This window comes from Castanea sativa, chromosome 10 (assembly GCF_040712315.1).
Source record: "Castanea sativa cultivar Marrone di Chiusa Pesio chromosome 10, ASM4071231v1".
Taxonomy (NCBI): Eukaryota; Viridiplantae; Streptophyta; class Magnoliopsida; order Fagales; family Fagaceae; genus Castanea; species Castanea sativa.
The window spans coordinates 16,112,534-16,134,006 of record NC_134022.1 but is presented as its reverse complement, the minus strand read 5'-3'; the positions used below and the strand labels follow the sequence as shown (position 1 = coordinate 16,134,006).

The window sequence follows — 21,473 nt, the reverse complement described above, 5'->3', positions numbered from 1 at the left end:
TTCAGATTTAGAGATTTTGGTCGATTTTGCCTGTGGCTTTGATGAGGAAGAAGAGAGGGTTATTGGGGTCTTCAGATTTAGAGATGAGACTGGAGTGGTTAATCGTTGATGACAGTGAGCTTGAGTGAGGCAAAGAGTGAGGCGTGACTGTGTGTGCGTAAGATGAGGTTGAGGGCTTGAGGTGTGAGATGATGAGATTGTGAGAGTGTTTAGTCAATTAGGCTTTAGGGTTAGCTTTTATGTTTTAGCCAAAACGACGTAGTTTTAGGCTAGGAAATGAAAAAATATCTCAACCGGTCAATAACTGGTTCAACCATGCTAAATCTCAATTCTCAAGTTGAACCAGCCAATTTTCACAATTTCCTGGTTGTTAAGCTATTTTCAATTTTTTGCCATAATCGAACCAGATTAAAGACTGGTTCCCAGTTGAACTGTCGAACCGGGCAGTCCGGTTTTTAAAACCATGAATATTCACGCATTTCCAATGTGAGGTAATGGATTGAACAAATATATGCACGGCATACAAAAATTTTAAAAGCATGATACAATTGGAAGTGCTATAGACAAAGATGCAATCCTGTTCGCATACAGTCAGAATCAGAACTGTTCGTTTGTATCATTTCAACCAAGAAATATTATTTAAAAAAGAAAAGAATATAGTAATGATAAAAATGTCACGTATATCATGATTCATGACAAGCTCTAAAAGAATTACAGCGAGAGCGTGGTTGGACGCAAAATAAGACTGAGCTACATTGAAAAACTATTACACAACTTTCTATTAGATACTGCCCAATGGGGCAGGCATATAGCAATTTAAAAGGGGGAAAAATGAAAAAGAACAAAAAAATATGTTACCCATGTACATATTAATTTATTCACTTTTGAGGGACCTGCAGATCTGAATTGCGATGTGGGAAATACACCACCCTGCGACTTTAACTATACATGGTATATATCTTCCAGCATATCAGGAAAATATTATTAGCTCTTCTTGGCATTTTTTAGATTCCTTACTGTCATTACAAGTTGTTGTCTTTCACCTTCAACCTCTGCAAACTTGAGACTTATTTCTGAGTATCTCTCTTGCATCTCCTTTAGTTCACTTTCCATGGACTTGTTCCTCTCCTTTAATGATGCCAATTCAGCCATGAAGTCATCAAGGCTTCCATCTCTATTACTAGTACTCGAGGCTTTCAGTTCTTTCTCTGATGAAGTTTCATCATTGCTGAGGAGAAACATTTAGTAATAATGTTAGTAACTTGCAATTAGAAAGAAATTCTAATATGTATCACTGCAATTATCCACATTACCAACAAGAAGTTTTACCATTCAGTCTTTTAGTCATACCTCTTGATTGATGACAATGTATTCCCATTTTCATTCGGCAGACACACAGTACTGCACAAATATTCAGCTGCAGTTCCTGCTTCTTCAGGTATATCACTAGTTGAAGTAGTGCCATTTCTATCTTCGAGCATCTGCATATTGAGATAACTCACTGAATTTAGTAATTTTTTTATAGGATAGTGCAATTCAATGGCATTGGAAATTATACACTAGAAAGGGAACAAACCCAGAATGTATTTTAAAATGCTTTAGGTTGGCACTCAAACTTATAAACTGTAATGAAATTAAACTACAGTACCATAAAAAAAAAAAACAGAACATTGAACAGGTTTTTATTAAACCTTCATTGACCCTCTGACCATGATAAAGAAATTTGGCAGGTCAAAAAGGTACTGCTATAATACTAGAATACTATGAGCCCTAAGTGTATGATGCATGATGTACACTAATGTACACTAATGCAAACCTGTAGAAATGCACTACTCTGATTGAGCTCTTCCATTTTGCTCTCTAATTCCTCAATTTTGTTCTGAAGATCCTTTTCCTTCTCCAAAAAGGAATTTGTTGAGGCTTCCAAGGCAGTTTCCTTTAACTTTATTTGTCCCTGTTGGAAAAAAACAATTATCAATACAATGGATCCAAGTTTATCCACCACAACTGGCACAAACAAGTCAAGAAAATAAATTTATAAAACAATTTAGACAGTGTGTAGGAGGGCCAAACATATGTATGAACTACGAAGGACAGTAAACATAACTTGATAACCAACCACACCCAAGAAACTGTTAATCATCTTGTGGTCTCTAGCAAAACCTTTGCCATTGTCATAGTCACCTACACTTAAACATTTATGCATACGCATACATGTATCAAAACTCATGCTTTTATACACTAATTGGAGTAGTAATTTACCTCAAGCAATTTTATTTTCTCCCTCAGACCGGCAACTTCTTTTGAACCACGGGGAGCTGGAGGCGATCTATTGTTTTTCACAGTAGTTTTAGTTGCATCAGAAACTGCTGTGCGTCCATTACTGTCCTTGAGCTTCTTCTCCATACAGGTTACTGCATCGTCCCTTTTCTTTAGTTCATTCTTTAATTGGAAGACGTGCTTTCTGAGTCTCTCTTTCTCAGCCTCATCCTCAAACAATGAATGTTTCATTTCATCACTGTGAGCTTTGAGTGTTTCCATCTCCGATTGTAAGACTCCAATGGTTGCTTCCTGCTCATTCTTGAGATGCCTCATTCTATTTAACTCCTCCTGAGACTTCTCCACTTCCTTCTTCAGCAAAGCAATTGTACTTTCCAGTTCAATTCTTTTTGTATTTCCACTTTGTAGCAGCATCTCGGATTCCTCAACTGATGTCGTCATTTGTTCCAACTCAGCTTGCAATTTTTCTTGCTGCTCTGTTTTTTCACAAAGGCATATATTATCTTCTGTGAGCCTTTTGATTTCAGCTTTGAGCATTTCAGTCTCCTCAGAGAAAGCCCCCCTAAGTTCTTTGACATGCTGCTTCTGATATTCAAGCTGCTTGGACTTGCTATCAATTTCCACCACCATTTGTTCTATCTGATATGCTTTTGTATCTATTTGGTTGGAAAGCTCATGTATTTGTGCCTCGTAATAGTCCTTCAATGACTTGGTCTCTTCTCTGACTTTCTGGAGCATTTCTTCTAGTTGAATTTTCTGCAGCTGCAGTTCATTAGCTTTCATTATTGCTTTTGCAGCCACCTGTTCATTTGCATCAAATGTAGAGGTCATTTGCACTGAGAGCCTTTTAAATTCCTCCTGAATCCTTTCAGCTGTACTAGCATTTTTCCATCTTGTCTTTCGCAAGGCTTGCTCTGCTTGGATGGCTCTTTGCTCCTGCTCAACTTTGGCACGTGTCAAAGCTTCCAGATCAGTTTCAAATGCTTGAGCCTGCTTCTCCAGTTCTTCTTCCAAGCTATTGATATGAGTTTCAAGTTCCCTTATAGTAGCCAAAGAACCTGAGAATTCATTTGACTGCTTCTTGAGTTCATTTTCCAAGCTCATAATAGTGGCTTCTAGTTCATTTATGGCTGCTGAAGGAGATGAACATTCATACTGCATCTTCAGTTGTTCTTGTAGTTGACTTTGCTCTAGTCTATATGACATGTCATGATTTTCCTGTTTCAATATCTCATAATCAAGTGCAAGCTGCTCCATCTGCATCTCTAGTTCATCTTTATCTCTCCTGTAAATCTCTATTTCACCATAGAGGTCCATGATCTTTTGCTCTAGGAGGTATGTTTCTTTGGCATTGCTGTGCTCCTTCACAAGCTCTTCTAGTGCTTTCTGCTCTTCATCATCATCCGTCTCACTTTTTAAGAGGGTTCCCCTTAACTCTTCAGCATTCTCACTGGATCCCATTTTGCTGCTAAGATTCAATATTTCCCTATTTTTCTCTTCCACCATTTCATCTAAGTCCCTTACAGCAAGGAGCAACTCTGTGTTAGATTCCTGTGTCTTCTGCAACTGTAACCGAAGATTGGCATTCAGGTCCTTCTCATAGGTCAATTCTTGTCTGATTTCTTCAACAAGAGATCGCAGATCCCCACCTTCTGACTGCAACCTGTTTCTAACTTTTGCATCATCCATACGTCTATGGAAGGACTTGAGTTTCTCGCATTCTGACTTGAGTGCATCTCTCTCCTCTTTCAGGCTAACAATTTCTCTTGAGAGATCCTGCCCCCTTTTGCTCTCTTTCACAATTTGCTTTCGAAGGGTCTGTAATTCCAACTCTGAAATGTCAGCCTGCCTAGCCAAAGTAATAAAATCAGCCTTGAGTTTTTCAATCTCAATATCTGAAGCCTGTTGAGATCTTTCTCTTGGATGCACATCATGAGAACTATGTGTTGAATCATCAGTACTTATGCCGTGGTCAGAACCGCCTGACCACTCCTCATATACTGTCATTGATGAATTTGCTGCTGGATTGTGAGGCAATGAGTTGTGGCTAAGAGACGATAAGAACCTAGAAGAGTCTTGATGGATGTTATTATTTCTTACTCCAAGTTCACGTGGAGTATTAAGTCCAGAGCTGCTCTCGGAACTCGTCAATGTAATGTCAGATCCACTAGAGTCTGTACAGTTACCATTCAATTCAACATTATGGGTAGTTTTGTTGATTGGCCCATCCTGTGAAACAATTAGGAAAAGAAAATTGTAATTAAGTTTTTAACAAAAACCAATTCAAGATGAACAAGAAAAAAAGGGGGGGGGGGGGGGGCAATAATTATTCATATTTTGTATTTTCAGAAGTTTTCATATATTTGACCTTAAACAGTGCAAACGTTAGATAAGTTTTGAGTTCTGTGGCAAAATATATGAATGAATTTGAAGGAAACAGAAAAAAATTTCAGCTGGATGTGATGAAACCTTACATCAATATGATGATTTGCAATGCTTTCATCAGCGTCACCATGGCTTAAGTAGGTCTTCAAGCTCCTATCCTCGGATGTCATTTTTGCATCTTCACATTCTTCCACCTCTCTGCAAAAAGTCATTATTCAACAAGGGTAAACTCACAATAAATAGTTATCAAAACAAATTCCACAATCTTCAAAGAGAAAAGAATGTGAGTACAATTATTTTATACCTTTGATCAACATTTTCCTGCAACCTCTGAATTAATACCTATTGAAAAACAGAATCACAAGTTCAATTCCACACTCCAAGCAACCATGAATAATGAGAACTAGCAAAAAAAGCTCTAAAGGATTTGAATTCAAAGGAAAGAGAGAACTAACATGTAAAACTGCATTTGAATTTGTATTCGAATTCTTAAGGGGAAGAGAAACAGAGGAAGGCTTTGTTGCCTCAGCATATTCAGCAAAATCAATAGAAACTTCCCCAATAGCACCCGCTTTCGATGATCCCTACAAAAACACAAACCCCACCAAACAAAATTACAATCTTAAAATCTCTCACACAATGACTCAACTTATCAAAACTTGGAAATAACTTGGTTTTTCTATTTCATACATTTGAGACAAGGATTTGGTAGATTCTCTCATTGATCTTCCCAGTCCTCGGCTCCCGATTGAATTTCACTGTCTCGTAAACCGGAGTTTCCCATTGATACGTCCCGTTCCGAACGGTAGCTCTCTCTGATTTCACAGTTGGCTTTCCCACATCGACAGGAATCAAAGATAATGTCAATGAATCCGCACCAAAATATGACACCTGAAATCACAAAACCTCACTCTCTTTACTGCTCTTATTAATTCTCACCACATTGCCTATTCACATTCACATTCCATTCTTTAATTCCAAAGAATTACAGGAAAGTTAAAAGGAAAGAGAATTCTTAGACTTTTTCTTTCTTGCTTCCTGTTTTTGTTTCGAAATTTCGGTAAAGTTAAAACTCATTTGATTTCATTTTCTTTTCCTACATTTTCTCGGCAACCAAACAGAGGCAAATTCAACTAATATCTTCACTAGTAGTACCCAAAAAAAAAAAAAAAAATCCGGTTCTAACAAAATTCAATAGAATTGGACTCAGAATTTTGAAACCGACAAAAAAAAAATAATTTAATTTATATTAAATTTTTAAAAAATATATTACGATAAAAAAAAAAAATTGATAGAATTACCTGCGTTGCATGAAACTGCAATTTGAAAACTGCTTTGATCTTGTTCCTCTCGCTCCTCCACCTCGCTGACTTGAACATTTTACCTCTGTTTCAGTTCCAAGTCTTAGTAACCATAATCCGAGCTCGGCCGGAGCTCTACCGGGACTTTGACCGGATACCTCCGAGGCTCACCGGAGCTCCGGTAGCACTCTTCGGCACATCACAATTCGCGATTCAAATGCAAGCGAAACTGAACGGTGGAGCTCAGCAACCTTAGCTCATTGGAAAAAGCAGCAACACAGAGAGCAGCGAGTTGACACAGACAGTGGAAGCGGATCCAATGCCGAGTTCAACTCACTCAGTAAAAACCAAACAAAACCGAGTTCTCGAATCTGTTTTCAGTGCAAGAAAAAAGAACTCGGAGCGAGTTGGGAAAACAAACAGATCTGAGAAAGTAGTAAGTAGTAGCATTTATATCTTTGTAACAGTCTTTTACAAAGAAAGATGACACTTGGTTTTTTTTTTCCTTGTTCTTCTTCTTCTTCTTTTTCTTTTTTCTTTTTTTATATTTTGAAAAGTGAAAAAATAATTTAAAATTGAAGGAGAAGCTTCTCATAGATTATTAATTGATTAGTTAACTAGTTAAAAAAATGAGGATTAGGTAAAGGTTGGTAATTTAGTGTTGTCTGTATATGGTCAAGGGAACAGTAAGTATGATTATTTATCCGTTTGGACATACATGCCCTTGTATTTTTCTCTAATGTTTTTCTTTAATAGGTATTCTGTGTTGTCAGCTTTTCTTTTCTTTTTTCCTTTTTAGTTAAATTCCAACGAAGCATACTTTTTTTTGTTTATCAACTGGATTTCATTGCTATTAAAATAAAATAAAATTGATTACCATTTGGGTTTATTTGTTGTCAAATTATTTTACCTTAAAAAATTATAATTGTATTTAAAAAATGTACATAAGTGAATAACTTTCTTAATACCATATAAATAAAGTTTTTTTTAAAGAGTTTTAACTTGTAGAGTTTGCTTTTGATGATAGTTTTTTATCATTAAATCAGTTTTTGGTATATGCAGAATTGAACTTTAAATCTCTTATTTAACTATCAAAAAATTTATTAATTGAACTAACTAGAACTCACATAAATAAAATTAAATCCGTTGAAATGAACTTTGATTTTGTCTCACGTGTTATGAAGTTGGAACTAAGGACAAAGGTGGTAGAAATTTTTTGAAATTGCCAAATTATTAATTTATTACATGGGAAAGATAACAATTGTGTGATTTTTTTACTCATATCTAAAAATATTAGGCAAAATCATTAGTTGCTTTCCTTCTTTTTTTTTTCTCTGTTTTTTTTAACATAGCAATACCATGTTCATTATCAGTCATTCTTATTGACTAGATTCTTGGTAGGCTAGAAGAGTTGGTATAGAAAAATATTTACATTTTCACATTGCGTGTGAGCATATTACGTGCATTATCCAAGTAGTTAAATGGATTTTGACCTTGCATTGTTGGCCCCTTATAGAATGATTGGGTTTGTGTGAATGTGTCATTGTCATTCAAATGGGAATCTTCGGTGTATGTTGGCCTCGGAAGCAATGTATTTTTTCTTGTATTTTCATTCACTTTTACAAGATGGTATATTTGGACCAGTGATTTAATAAAGGGCCCTTTTTTCGCCCAGGCTTCCACAATTGCGCATTGTAATGTAAGCAACAGCAATTCTATTATTTCCTCCATATGCAGTTAAGTTGTAGAATTGAAGAGACTGTCACAATCAATGTGAAACATGCACTTTATAGATTGAAATGAATGCATTACATATACTAGCTCGCATTGATTTTAGAGTTGAATTAACCCTGTTAAAGTTAGGTTCATAGCATAATTGCTCATTAGTACATTATTTTTTTTTCATCTGGGTCTGTTGGAATCTAGTATAAATGTATGATATTTATGACTACATTGGTAAAGAATGAGAATTTAATTATTTTAGGTAGTTGCCACCATTAATTTAACCATTCTACGATTTGGTTGGGATTTTTAAATAGTGGGGGACAATATAGTATTTTCATTATTTCTTGGTTGGGACTTGGCGCCGGCAGAGAAGTTTGAGTGTCGGTGGCTTTGAGAGAGAGTGTAAGCCAACCCCAACGGTCAGTAATTACTTTTTAAGTATATATACTATATACCCTTTGATTTTCTTGATCTTTCGAAAATGACATTTTAACCAAAAGAATTCCATTTTAGCGTCTATAGTTTCAAGAGTATTATGTAAGCTTTTGTTGTCATGTAGTATTTTTCTAATATGGAAATATGGTTTCCATTTAATAATTTTGGACTAATACATTAGTGATTGAAGAGCTGTGTATACTATATATACATAGGAGGGACAGCATTGGATTCTTTCTACTTTGAAGGGTCTCGATCCCAACACAAAATTACACAATTAGTCACAATTTTGAATGAGAAAGTTGATAAGAAAAAAAAAAAAATCATGATGAACATTCTAATAATTTAAAGCAAAAGATTAGAAAGAATTGCACTTTTTGTCATTACTAATGGTATCTGAATAGTGGCATCACGGGCATGATACCAGTATAACACACCTCATTAGGTTTTGGGAGGAAGATTATGTGGTTTATGAATTGACCTATTCAACTAAAAAATAAAGAAAAATGGTATTGGGATTTACATATAACTCCTCAGAATCTGGTCCAGTGTTTGGAGTAACAATAATGTCGAGGTCAGATTGATGGATGGTCGGCAGAGCAAGAAATAGATGTTTTGCATTTATTTGACATTGAAATTTCACCAATGATTTTTTTTTTCCTTAAAACAGTTTAAAACACATTTGACTTGGGTAATTGTTATCTTTTTCAAGCTATTGGTTCAAGTCATCTTTCGGATTAATTTGTTATGGAGTAATTTACTATTTACACTATATAATGCTTAACTAGATGTTTATTTAAAATATGGCGCGTTTATTTTTGACCCTGTACATTAATTTGATTTATAGACAAATTAAAGGGGTCATTGCATTTTTTTTTTTCTCTCTACTATTGTGTAATTACAATGTTACTCTAAATTTTAAAACAAAGCAATGTTTACTATCGGTAACAAGGAACTTTATCTATTGAGGTTAGGATTTCTGTCAAATTTAATAACATAATTTCAAAAAAATTCAAAGACTTGTCTAATAGAAAAGGAATTTTCCATTATATTCCATGGGAGTCCTAATAATATGGGTTAAAATGCTTATTACTACACCATACCATCTTCTTCTTCTTTTTTCTTTTTTTTGTGGAAATAAATTGAATTCTATTTTAGTCTGATCTAAAATGTCTATGTATATGTGTATGAAGCTCCTCTTCGAGATTTGAACTTGGTCATTATCTCACACACCTCATAAGCACTTCTACTTGTAAAGTGAGGAGTGCATAGTTGTCACCATTGACCATACCATCATTGCTGAAGAAATTTTTTGCCCAAATTAAACTTAAAGTTAAAACCATCTGCAATACAAAAAAATTAATGTTAAGCCCAATTTGATATTCTGTTAATTTCGTATTACGTTAGTTTTGACACGAAGTATAAGATATTAATAAATAAATATAAAAGCTTGATGTCTTATTATCTTTGCTGTAAGTAAAATCAATTTAATCATACTATACACACGATAAAATACAGGTATGAGTAACTAATGCAACTGCCGTTTGGTAATTTATGTGAAGTGGAAAACAAGATATCTCTATTCAAACTACGAAAGTAAAAATGTAGAAAGAAATATGTCCAAATTCCAAACAAACATGACTATCACGGTATCTTCCAAATCAATGTTCTAAGTAGGTTAGGGAAGGTACAATTTTGGAGACACTATAGTACCCCTGAACAATTTTGCAGATACTATAGTACCCCTGAACAATTTTGACATTTGCAATCCTGAAAATTTTTTGACTGCCTTTACAAGGTATCATTTTTAAGGTTCCTAACTCTTTTTCTTTTATTGGGTCCTAGGAGATTTTTAAGTTAGATGAGGAAGGTATGGCATAACGGTACGTGGAAGAGAAATGAGGCAATGCTTACAATGGAGGGTGATAGACGTTGCTTTCTGTCTCTGTTTACTTGGCTTTAAAGCTGGTCATGGGTTGGGCGTGAGGTGAGCTTGGTTTAACTATGGTCAATCACAAGTCCACGTGAATCTAAAGCGTGCGTCTGTATATAAATATGTAGTACCAGAAAAATCACCAATACACCATACAATTGTTAAGGCACTATGTCTTTCAAATCACATGAATGTTAATTAATGTTACACACTTTCTATGTTACAAAACGTATTTTCAGTTGTGTCTTATACCGTGTACACAATGCCTAACTATCACCACTATATATGAAATACAATTATTGGTAAAATTTAGTCTCACCTTGAGTCACAACAAACCAATACAATAACACTACTACACATGTATTACAATTGGGAAAGCACTGTGTCTGTCAATATGAGAGGGAGTTTGGATAGCCTGTCCACGTCCAAGTTTTGTTTTGTTTTTTTTTTTTTTCAACACGTGTTTGTTACTGTTCATTGGTCATGAACAGTAATTTTAGGCCAATGAACAGTAACTTTTGTAATGAACAGTGATTTTTACTCCTTTAAAAATTATTTTACTACAGTGTTTTCAGTTTTCAGTTTTCAGCAATAAGTTCTATCCAAACAGACCCTCACGGTAGGAGTCCCACCTTGGCAAACCCCAACTGCCAACCTAACTGCTCTCAATTGGGGTCCTCAACCTAAATTCCAATTTAGCTTCTGAGGCCTATTTTTCTAGGGGTGGTCCTACTTTGTGGGGTAGTCCTTTAATGTAACGTTTCTATCTTGTTGCAACCTATCGAACCGGTACCACAACACATGGTTTGATTGGACCCTCAAAAAGCTTGTGTTTTTGGATGCTCGACAATGTCATGGTTTTTTGTTTCTCTTTTTATGGTTCCATGTAAGTTCGTGGTGTTCTGTTTTTCCTGTCTATTTTCATTTTACCCACACAGTTTCATAATTGCTTTAGTACGCTTTTTTCTTCTTTATTTTCTCATAGCAAATTGGACTATGAGTTACATAATAGGTGGTAATTCTCTTTAATTCCTGAATTCTCTCCGTCAATGGAAGCTGGATTTGACAAACTATTAGACAATATCAAAACATTTATCTATAAGTTGGCTAAAGTCCACACAATTTTGCTGTCCTCAAAATAGGTGGAACCTACTGGATGGGTCATAGCTGAAATTAGAAACTCTCAACAAGGTGTGAACATGACCCCACGACTTGAATGCAATGGGACTTCTCTGCAATTTCATGCAGCATCATTTCCATTTCATCTCATTGTATTTGAAGTGTACTCGTATTTTTCTTATTTGCTCTTTTTTTTTTCACTCACAATGTTTGTGTCGTTCTATTACATTTTATGGCAGCAATTAATCATCTTCATCTTGTTTATATCTATGTAAATATTTGTGAGACAAGTAAATTCATGTGAAACGTATTTATGTCATCCGACATCGACATTGTTGTTTTTGTACAGAGCAGACTTCAATAGCCAAATGTTAACATGTGTGAACTGTGAAATTTTTTATGACCAGTCACTAAAAAGTAAAAACACTAAACCATATCATATTGTATGTAAAATTCAATATGGTGAGTATATTTGGATATGAATGCCAAATCCTTCTTAGCGGACAGGCGAAATTATATAGCCTTTAAAATTTGAACACCATTATTCTCTTGGTGTCTTGTTGTCTCTACAAGGCTAATTTAAGGTGCATAAGGAGGTTCCAAAGTTCCAAGAAAAATCTAATTGGAAAGCAACAGTGATCTTAGGCTATGTCAACAGCATGGACCTTATAAAATGACATTTAGGATAATGTTAGAGAAAAAGAAATTGGCTGGAAGGCAGAACTAGAAGACAGGATTCCACCTTCACTGAGGCAAAAGTAAGAACCACAAGGATGTTGCTGCTAGTGCTTGATGATGTAATTGTTAAGAGAGGATGGTTATTATCACTAGCTAGATGGTCCCCTTCAGCCTTTCCAACTTATACATAAATATATATATATGAGAGGGACCCTTAAGCCACTTCTTCATCATTACTTCCACTCTAAAGCTTTACCATAAATTTAAGTAGGCAGAACCACATCTTAAGTAAGTTTATATGCATCAAATTGCAAAGAGGAACCCCTTTTGGGGCTTATTATTATGCTATCATCTTCAGAATCTAGTAGGAAAGTAGGGGCCATTATAGCTATGTGGTTGGTAATTATCTTCCATTTATAGCAATTAAAATGAAAAATCCAAAATGGAGAACCAAATTAAAGATGGAGAACATAAATTTAATTAAGTTGAGATCTTTTTATAAAAATTTAATGCAGGAAGTTAGATTGCAATCTTCCATTTATATGTACGTGTGAAGGAATTTATAATAGGACAATAGGTGTACTAGTGGTGTTTATTACTTTATTATACACACAAGTTTACGCATTCTCATAAAATACACTAAAATTGTAACCTCAAGTTGCGATCTTGAAAATCATGACTTGAAGTTACGATTTTATTTTCATTTTATGAATGCGTATAAAGTGTAAACTTGTATGTAACAGAATGTGTGAAATTGGAATTTAGAATTGCAAGTTAAAGATTTTTGCCGTAACAAAATTGAGGTGTTAGACGAATTTGAATTTTGAAAAGTAGTGATCATAGCAAATTCGCTGAATATTTTGAGAAGATGAGCGAAATCATCAAAACCTTAGAGAAATTAGTTACAAATTTCTCTACATTGTCAGCCTTTTGCTCATCTATTTTAGCCTCATTTCCCATGATTTTTCAAAACCAAAAACTCCTAATTGAAGACTTAGAGAGCCAAGATAAACCCTGGATCAAAAACCAATTTTTCTCTACATTCTTCATCTCAATATAGCCATGTACAATGAGAGGAGATTGATACTGTCACATTCTTCACTACCTCAAGAGTTGTGAGTGTAAATTGGTGTTTGGAAAGCATTGGAGCCTAAGGCTTGAAGTTGCAATTGGAGCACAATTGTGGGTTTAGAGTTAGAGTGGAGAAAAGACTTGTGGACTCAGTTGCTAGCAAGAAATTAAAAGGCTTGAATACATAGATATTATATACTACTTGACTTAAAAGGGTTTTCTGAGTGTTATGTACTGCAACTATCTATTCTAGCGTGCGTTTGAATTGGGTGGTTTGCCCAATCCACGCGTTCAACATTTTTTTATTGGATTCCGGTGGTATTGTTTACGTACCACCAAACTCACTTTTTCACAAATTTCTACGTAAATTTGGATCTCACCGCACTATTCATACCTTTAAAAATTATTTTGTTATAGTGTTTTCAACAATAAATTTTCAGTTTTTAACAAAAAAACAATATCCAAACACACCCCTAGTAGGTCATTTTTAGTGATGAGGCCGTGGAGAGGCTTTTATGCCCAACACTTGGGTTTTAAATTTTAATACATCCTTGTTTTACGGTTGACTTTTGACTTTTTTTTGTGGGTTTTCAATTGTGTTTTCACATGCTTTTATCTATGCTCAAGTTAATTGATTAATCACATACAAATTGGACTTAATTATTAGCATAGCCTAAACCTAGGTGTAATTGGGTTTTAAATTTTAATATATCCTTGTGTTATGGTTGACTTTTGGCTCTGTGTGTGGGTTTTCAATTGTGTTTTTATATGCTTTTATATATGCTCAAGTTAATTGGTTAATTACATGCAAATTGGACTTAATTGTTAGCATAGCCTAAACGTAGCTGTAATTGGGGTTAAAATTTTATAATACTTGCTAGGGTTGCCTAATTATCTCAGGAAAAAACCGCTTGCTATTCCAAATTGAACTAAAATTCGAAACTCAAAATTATAAATTGATTAAAAGGAAAAACAACAACAAAAATAAAGAAAGAAGAAAATAATATATATATATATATATATATATATATATATATATATATATATATATATACATATATATATATATATATATTTTTTATTATTAACTATACACATTTATGTATTTTAAATGGATTTAGGTCCATCTCCTCTATCAATTTTCTTATATTTGACTATACTGATGCACCTTTTATGTTTTATCTACGAGATATTTTGAAAATCTCATTAACTATGTGTGAAAGTCATTTTTTGGACAGTACCCAAGCCCAAGTAAAAACAAGGATCTTGGGCCCTTTACTTGTTGTTTGGTGGACTGGGTTTGGTTTACCGCAGTTAAATGAAGGCTGATTACGAATCAAGTTGTGCGCAAGTCACATAAATCTCCTCAAGGCAAAAAATGTAATTCCTCCTAAGGAATAAAATTCCATTATAAGTGTTTTAGTGTCATAAAATGACCATTTACTCTTACAAAATAAGTATTCATAATATTCACAATGAGAAGGAAATTGAAATAGAGTATTTGAGGCTTATCTTTTATTGTGTGAACATTTAAAAGAATTCATTCACTTGGTACCCCGAGCATAATATCGTGGTACCCTAGACGTAATGTCGTGGTTCCTAGGGGTACTAGGCCTGTAAGAACTCAGAATGCTGATTCTCTGAACTATACGGTCTTTCTCCATGCTTATTATGCAATAGAGTTTTGTCATTTCCCTTTATCTCTATAGGTCCTGCATAAGAACACACTATACAATACTCATATCTTCAAATACTTGTTAGTTTATTAGATTAGGATATACATTTTAATACATATACATATATGTAAATGAATTTCATGAGAATGATTCAGTCACGAGGATTCTAGCCTTAATTCTCACAGACTTAGTGTTTTTGCACAAGACTTGTGAGATTTGGAAACTCGAGTCCAAGTGGCTTTGCTTGGGCATTGCCTTCCAAGATAGTTAGGTAAGGAGAATTTTTGTGGGAGAGAGTGATATCTGATGTATGCATGTTTTGGCATATATATTCTTTGGACGCTAAGTGATATTTTGAATGATCTCAATGATATAGAACAAATTCCTCCACCTTGGCTCTCTTATTTTGTTTCTTTATTTCTCTTCCTTGCTGGGCTATTAAAGCTCTAAAAATATATCTTTTGAACCCCTGAACTATCCCTCTGAATCCTTATTTTTCTCCCCATTCTGCCTGCTATGCCTTAGTGTTCCTTTTAAAGTGGACCTGGTCTGATACCCCGGGCAAGGACGTCTTTGGTCTGCTAGGTAAAACCATGTCCTTTAGAACCTGAAAATGTGCATTGGGCAGAAGTTTAGCTTATTTAGGCAATTATAACTCAAAAATGGCATTTGGCTTTAGCTATAAATGAAAGATTCCTTCTTGGAAAGTCAAATGAGTGGGTGGCTGCTCACTGTACTTGATGACAACTTTAGTTGAAAATGAAAATTGAGAGAAAATTGTGGGGGAGGTGTCATGCACATAGGGGAACTGAGTTTTCCATTAGTTCATGCATTTCAAGCAAATATATGAACCAAGGAAAAGTTTTGGGATCCTCCTTTCACCAGAAATCACTCTCCTACCGATCAAACCACTTCTCCCATACTATTCACTCAAGACCCCATGGGTTTGGACCATTAGGGATGGCAATTTTTTCCCACCCCGCTTAACCCGCCCCTCCCCGCTTCACCCCGCACGGGTTTTCCCCGCCCCGCAAAAGTGGTGGGGCGGGGATGGGGCAAGATTTTAGCCCCATACCACAAGGCGGGACAGGGATGAGTTTAGACTTTTTAGACCTACCATACCTCGCCCCTCCCCGACCTCGCCCCGCCCCACGTTGCTAAGTGTTATAATTGTAAACTTTTTATATCCTAAAACCCTATTATATTAAACAAACATATCAATATTAGCTTATTTTATTCTACCCAATATGGTTCTCTGCCTTTATTTTGTTATATGTTATATTATGAGATTTTTATTTTTTATTTTTTATTTATGATTGTCTTGTTATACAATTGGATATATTATTCATTTTTTTCTAAAAATTGATTTGATTTGACAGGATAAATTTAGTTGTAATTTCAACTATATTTTTATTAATGAAATAAATTTCATTAAAAAAAAATTATACTAGTTGTAGGGAAAATTAACAAAAAGTAGAGTTTTACGGGGTGGGGTGTGGCTTCATGGGGCCCCAAGGGGCGGGGATGGGGTAAGAAAGTTTTTCCCGTCATGCGGGGCGGGGCGGGGCGGGGATGGGGCAAAACAAAACCTTGTGGGGTGGGGACGAAGACCCCATTCTTCTGCCCCGCTCCGCCCCATTGCCATCCCTAGGACCATAGGTTACAAAGAAAATACTTATTTTACTGGATTTTTAATTGCTTTTTCGCTGGAAATCTGAACATACATCTTGGTTTTCCCATGTGCTAGCCAATCTCAATATGAAGTCGTCCTTCTTAACTTCATGAATTGGAAATTTTTTTATTAAGGCCCAAGGTCTTTCCTTACTTCTCATACTTTCTTGTGAAATTTTGGTCCTCAACATTGTGGTAAATGAAATTTGGAGCTTTTGGTCGAACAAATCTATTGAACGTATCATCCATATCTTATAGGCTACTTTATATTTCTCGGATGTTAGTTCCTCAACTGCGAAGAACTAATATATGTTGTCATTTTGATATCAATATATATAGTCATTTTAGATAAGGCTGTCATGATTGATTCTCTCCTATCGTTTCTCCCACCAACAAAAAATAATAGTAATAAAAAACCTCGTATCTTTTATAAAGGAAAAATAAGAAACGTTAACAAGGTATTCCCAATCAATTTGGGAGGAGTAATTGGTGGGACCGTATTCAACAACCCTTAATAATAGCTAATATTGGACGTAGGGCATATTATTGGACCATAAAAAATACCTGTCACTTATCTGTACTTTTTGAAACCTAGTGCTAATTAATTATTTTTAATCATAATAAGTATATTATAATTTTATAAATTATGGAATTGAAGATGGAAAGAGGGCCAGCTCTCATGTCATAACGCAATTAAACCTAGTTTTTTTTTTTTTTGAACAATTAAACCTAGTTTGTTATTATGCTGTGCATTTAAGAATTAGGTCATTTTAAATATATATTATTGTCAGTTTCTTTAATACTTTCTCCTATTTTCCTGTTTGTATGTGCTAAAATACTTAGTATTCTAAAAAAAAATGTTTCAAAAAGAAATATAGAGAGTGAGTAAAATCAAGTTATACAGTTATACCATAATTTAAGAGAATTAATTAGTAGTTTAATTAAAATAAGAGATTAAATTTTGTAAGGATGTGGTGTAAAACTCATGTTTTACCCCTCCAATCTTAATATGACATATCATCTTATTACATATTTAAGAATAAGCACAATCACACCCACACCCAATTAATTCTAATACCCATATATACATCCAACCAAATTAAGAGCTTATTGAGATGTTATTAGGCGTGGTAAGATGTATTGAATTTTAAGTAAAATGCTGATGTGATAATCTCTTAAAATATTGAGTTTTACACCCCATCCTTACCAAATTCGAACTCTCAAAATAATAGTAGTTTAAGTGAACTAATTAGATTGATATTAAAATATTTATAAATGTATGAAAATATAACTTTTTTTAAGTAATAGGATATATATATAGGTTGGGTTCAAGTTACATCTAGTGTAACTTTAAACAATATTACACCCAATTCTTACTAAATTCAAACTCTTAAAATAATAGTAGTTTAAGTGAATTAATTAGATTGATATTAAAATATTTATAAATGTATGAAAATATAACTTTTATGTTTTTTTTTTTAAAGTAATAGGATATATATATATATATATATATATATATATATATATATATATATATATATATATATATATATATATATATATATATATGGGTTGGGTTCAAGTTACACCTAGTGTAACTCTAAGAAATATTACATCAATCAATATTTCTTAATTGGATGTGAATTTTGACAAATCGACCATTGGATTACATTATCTTTTTTTATTTTTCATACTTGCAAAATTTTAAGGTGATGAAAGATCAATAGTCATGTCATCCATCAATTCTATAAATTCAGGGTTTTGTAGTTTAAAATAATGCATAAAAGATGAGTTTATGGATCAAATGGTAAATAACATCCGATTGGTATGAAAATCGGCATGCAGTTTTAGAACATATAGAACATTTAATCCAACGGTCGAATTTTTAAAATATGAATTCTATAATAAGTTATTGGATGGTGTAATATTACTTAGAGTTACACCAGGTGTAACTTGAATCCAATCTATTATATGTAGAGGTTTGGTTCACGTTACATGTTATAACTGTAAGCAATGTTTCGTATTTTAAAATTTTCACTGTTGGATTACATGTTCTATATGTTCTTAACATGTATACCAATATTCATGCTAATTCGTTATTATTTTTAATTTGATTTATAAACTCATATTTTATATATTATTTTAAATTACAAAAACTTAAATTTAAAAGATGATATAACTATTGATATTTAGTCATCTCGAAATTTTGTAAATATGGAGGATGCTAAAAATTAATGTAATCCAACGATGGATTTGTTAAAGTTTGCATTCAATTAAAAAATATTGAGTAGTGTAACATTGGTTAAAATTATACCAAGCTAGCCATATCAAATTCCTTAGTTAGCCATATCTCACCAAAAAGTGATAAGGTAAAAAAAAAAAAAAAAAAAAACGGAACTAACACAAGAATATATCTAAGAAACAATAACAGTGTCATGCAAAGGTGTTTAATCTCAATCCTAATAATGTCCTTGGGGATGAGATAACAGGTTTAGCTATTTTCTTTCATTTCTTTTCAGCCACGTGAAGGTGATTTCTTTGGATTAGTACTTTATCTTTTCTGTAACGTGACAACATCAGAAATTAAAGTCCACATTGTCTTTATATCATTAACGAGTAGAAATATTAAGATCACAAAGACAATTAAATAAACCTTTTTTTTTTCCTCTTTATATTTTGACTTTTTCTTTATTCCTCTCAAGGATGCCATTCATTTCTTCTTTTATGGTGGACAAGGACTTGAGTTGAGGGAGAGAAGGGGTGGAATTATGAGGTTATGTGCGTACGCATGACATGAGAGACAACAGAAGGTGGTCACGTGAAGGTAGTCGACCCCATCCACGCACGCTCCCTAATCCCTATTATACAAAGAGGGTCCCAAATTTTTGTATATAGGAAGGAAGCTCCATATTCACATTCACATACCATGATTTGTCCACTCCTGCCCCACTGTTGCTCCCTATGGAAGCTGCTCATGAAAAGTGAAAAAGTATTGAGAGAATAGATTAGATGCAATTAAAGATATCTACTTCGAAGTGCCAAGGATAAATAAAGATCATTCAGCTAAAATTGGGAAATAAGTAAATAAGATCACGTGCTAGGACAGCCAAAAAGTGTACAGGTCTCACGTGATGAAAGAATCCCATCTCTCTCTCTCTCTCTCTCTCTCTCTCTCTCTAGGGTGGAAAAAAAAGGGTGTGGGTCCTTGGTTAAAGGAGCAAGCTCATGAATCTAGTTCACAAGCAGAATCTCTGCTTATGCAAACGTTTGGCCACTTAGATCATGAAAAACAGAAAATTTCGGGATCTTAATTAGCACTTAATTCTATATATGGTGTTCATAATGGTTCTTTATCATATCGAAATAGTAATTACTTTTTGGTGAAGACGATTTAAAATTTTTTTTTTAAATTAAAAAAAACACTTTATAATAATGAATTAGAATTTGTATCCAGCTAATTATGGGTATACAATCGCATACCTTTAATGTGATAGTCACTTTACAAGTAAAAAGTTCTTATACGGTGGAGGGAGTAATATTTGGGTTTAAATCTCCATGATGGAACTTCACCCACGTATATACTTAGAAGATTATGTTAGAGTATAATTTATATTTTGTAAAAATAAAATAATGCGCCAACAGTGTGTTTGAATATTTTTTTTTTTCTTTTAATGGGCCCAATGTGGTATGCAACTTACGAAATCCAAAAGAGAGAAAGGATACTAAACAGGTTAGACGTGGGCCCACATGGGAATTAGTAACTATGATGAAAGCCCAACATGGGTTGAAGAAAACTTGCCATTGGGCCTTAGCTCAGATGACAGGAATTGGGCTGGCCATGCCGTTGAGATTGAGTGTGTATATATATATATATATATATATATATATATATAACACGATAACAGTATTTCTTACCAAGAAAGGAAAAGATTAATAGAACGTTGATTGAAGATTATAGACAAGATTCATCTTCAATGAATTAAAACAAAAAATTAAATTCGATCCTCAAAAAAAAAAAAAAAAAATTCTTATAACTTATTCTCCAACCAGGATAGAAGAATTTTAGCTTCGAATTTAGTTTTACAATTTTTGTTTACCAAAATAGAGGTTCTTCATATATAGTATTAGATATGTATACACCTCAACAAACGCACCATGCGATATCTTAAAAAATAAATTGTATACAACCTTTTTTCCTAACGTCACAACACTTCCTTAAAAGCTTTTGCTTTTATATATAGTATTAGATATGCTAGCGGGCCTATTTCAATATTTTCATGATGCTTTGATGTCATATAGGCCTATATATGATCATTATATCACATTAGGGGGAACTGTTATTCCACATTAATGTTTTAAAATATTTTTTAAAAATTATCTTATTTTTTTTTATGTTTGATAATAACCTTAGAATGAACTAAAATTATTTTCAATAATTTATATATTACCTTTTAACCTTTTTTTTTTTTTAGCGTGGCTTGAGAATTTGAGATGATTTTTTTTTTCTTGACGATAATTTTAGAAGAAAGCAATCTTTAAAAAAATAAGTCATATTTTCATAAGATTTTTCATAACTTTTTATTTTTTGTTAATTAATAATAGTTTTATTTTGATTTATTATTTATGATACTATCAAACAGAGGAAAATGTAAAAGAAACTATTTTCACAAAAAAATTTCCATCAAAACAAACAAGATGTTTAAATTAGCAGAGACTCTAGAAAATTTTATTATAAACACTATAGTTAAGAGACTAGTAAAAACTAAAAAGTAAACAAATCATTTCATCTTAGGTAAACCCACTACACAACGAAAATAATTGACACGACTACCAAATCTTAAATCTCCCCATATCAAAGCCAAGCTTGAACCAGTTACCAATAACTTCATTTCCACAAGGCTAATTTACTCCCCAACCCAACTTCTAGAACCACCACCAAATTTCGAATTGACACAAATTGATGAAGGGTCGGACTTCAAACCAGTCCCCCTCACACAGTGCGAAAAAAAATATATGATTTTTTTTTGTTCGCTTTGACAAATATCCAATTCAAAATCTAACCTATTCTCAATATGGGATCTGCTGAAACGAAATTACCCTTTTCTACAAAAACCATGTTCAAACGCTAATCATCGATAATAAGAGCAATAGACCTAGAACAGAAATCTAGGGCCAAACTAGAGCAAATAAATAAATAAA

The 21,473-nt window shown here is 33.6% G+C and overlaps 1 protein-coding gene across 1 annotated transcript; it reads right to left on the bottom strand.

The window, feature by feature from the left end:
* Positions 1-610: 610 nt before the first annotated feature.
* On the bottom strand, positions 611-6,480 carry LOC142613868 (uncharacterized). The gene is made up of 9 exons (XM_075786383.1): positions 5,967-6,480; positions 5,356-5,556; positions 5,121-5,249; positions 4,970-5,007; positions 4,755-4,863; positions 2,263-4,509; positions 1,817-1,954; positions 1,351-1,481; positions 611-1,228 (listed from the first exon to the last, which is right to left on the bottom strand). The coding sequence occupies exons 1-9, from the start codon at positions 6,042-6,044 to the stop codon at positions 985-987; spliced, it is 3,315 nt and encodes a 1,104-aa protein (XP_075642498.1). The 5' UTR covers positions 6,045-6,480; the 3' UTR covers positions 611-984.
* Between the last annotated feature and the right edge of the window lie 14,993 nt (positions 6,481-21,473).

Bases quoted from the DNA above. Each gene is read 5' to 3' on its own strand.
- LOC142613868 (XM_075786383.1), bottom strand. From the start codon at position 6,044: ATGTTCAAGTCAGCGAGGTGGAGGAGCGAGAGGAACAAGATCAAAGCA. The intron at 5,557-5,966 runs GTAATTCTATCA...TTGTGATTTCAG, and splicing joins TGCAGTTTCATGCAACGCAG to GTGTCATATTTTGGTGCGGA. The intron at 4,864-4,969 runs GTATAAAATAAT...GACTTTTTGCAG, and splicing joins CAGGAAAATGTTGATCAAAG to AGAGGTGGAAGAATGTGAAG.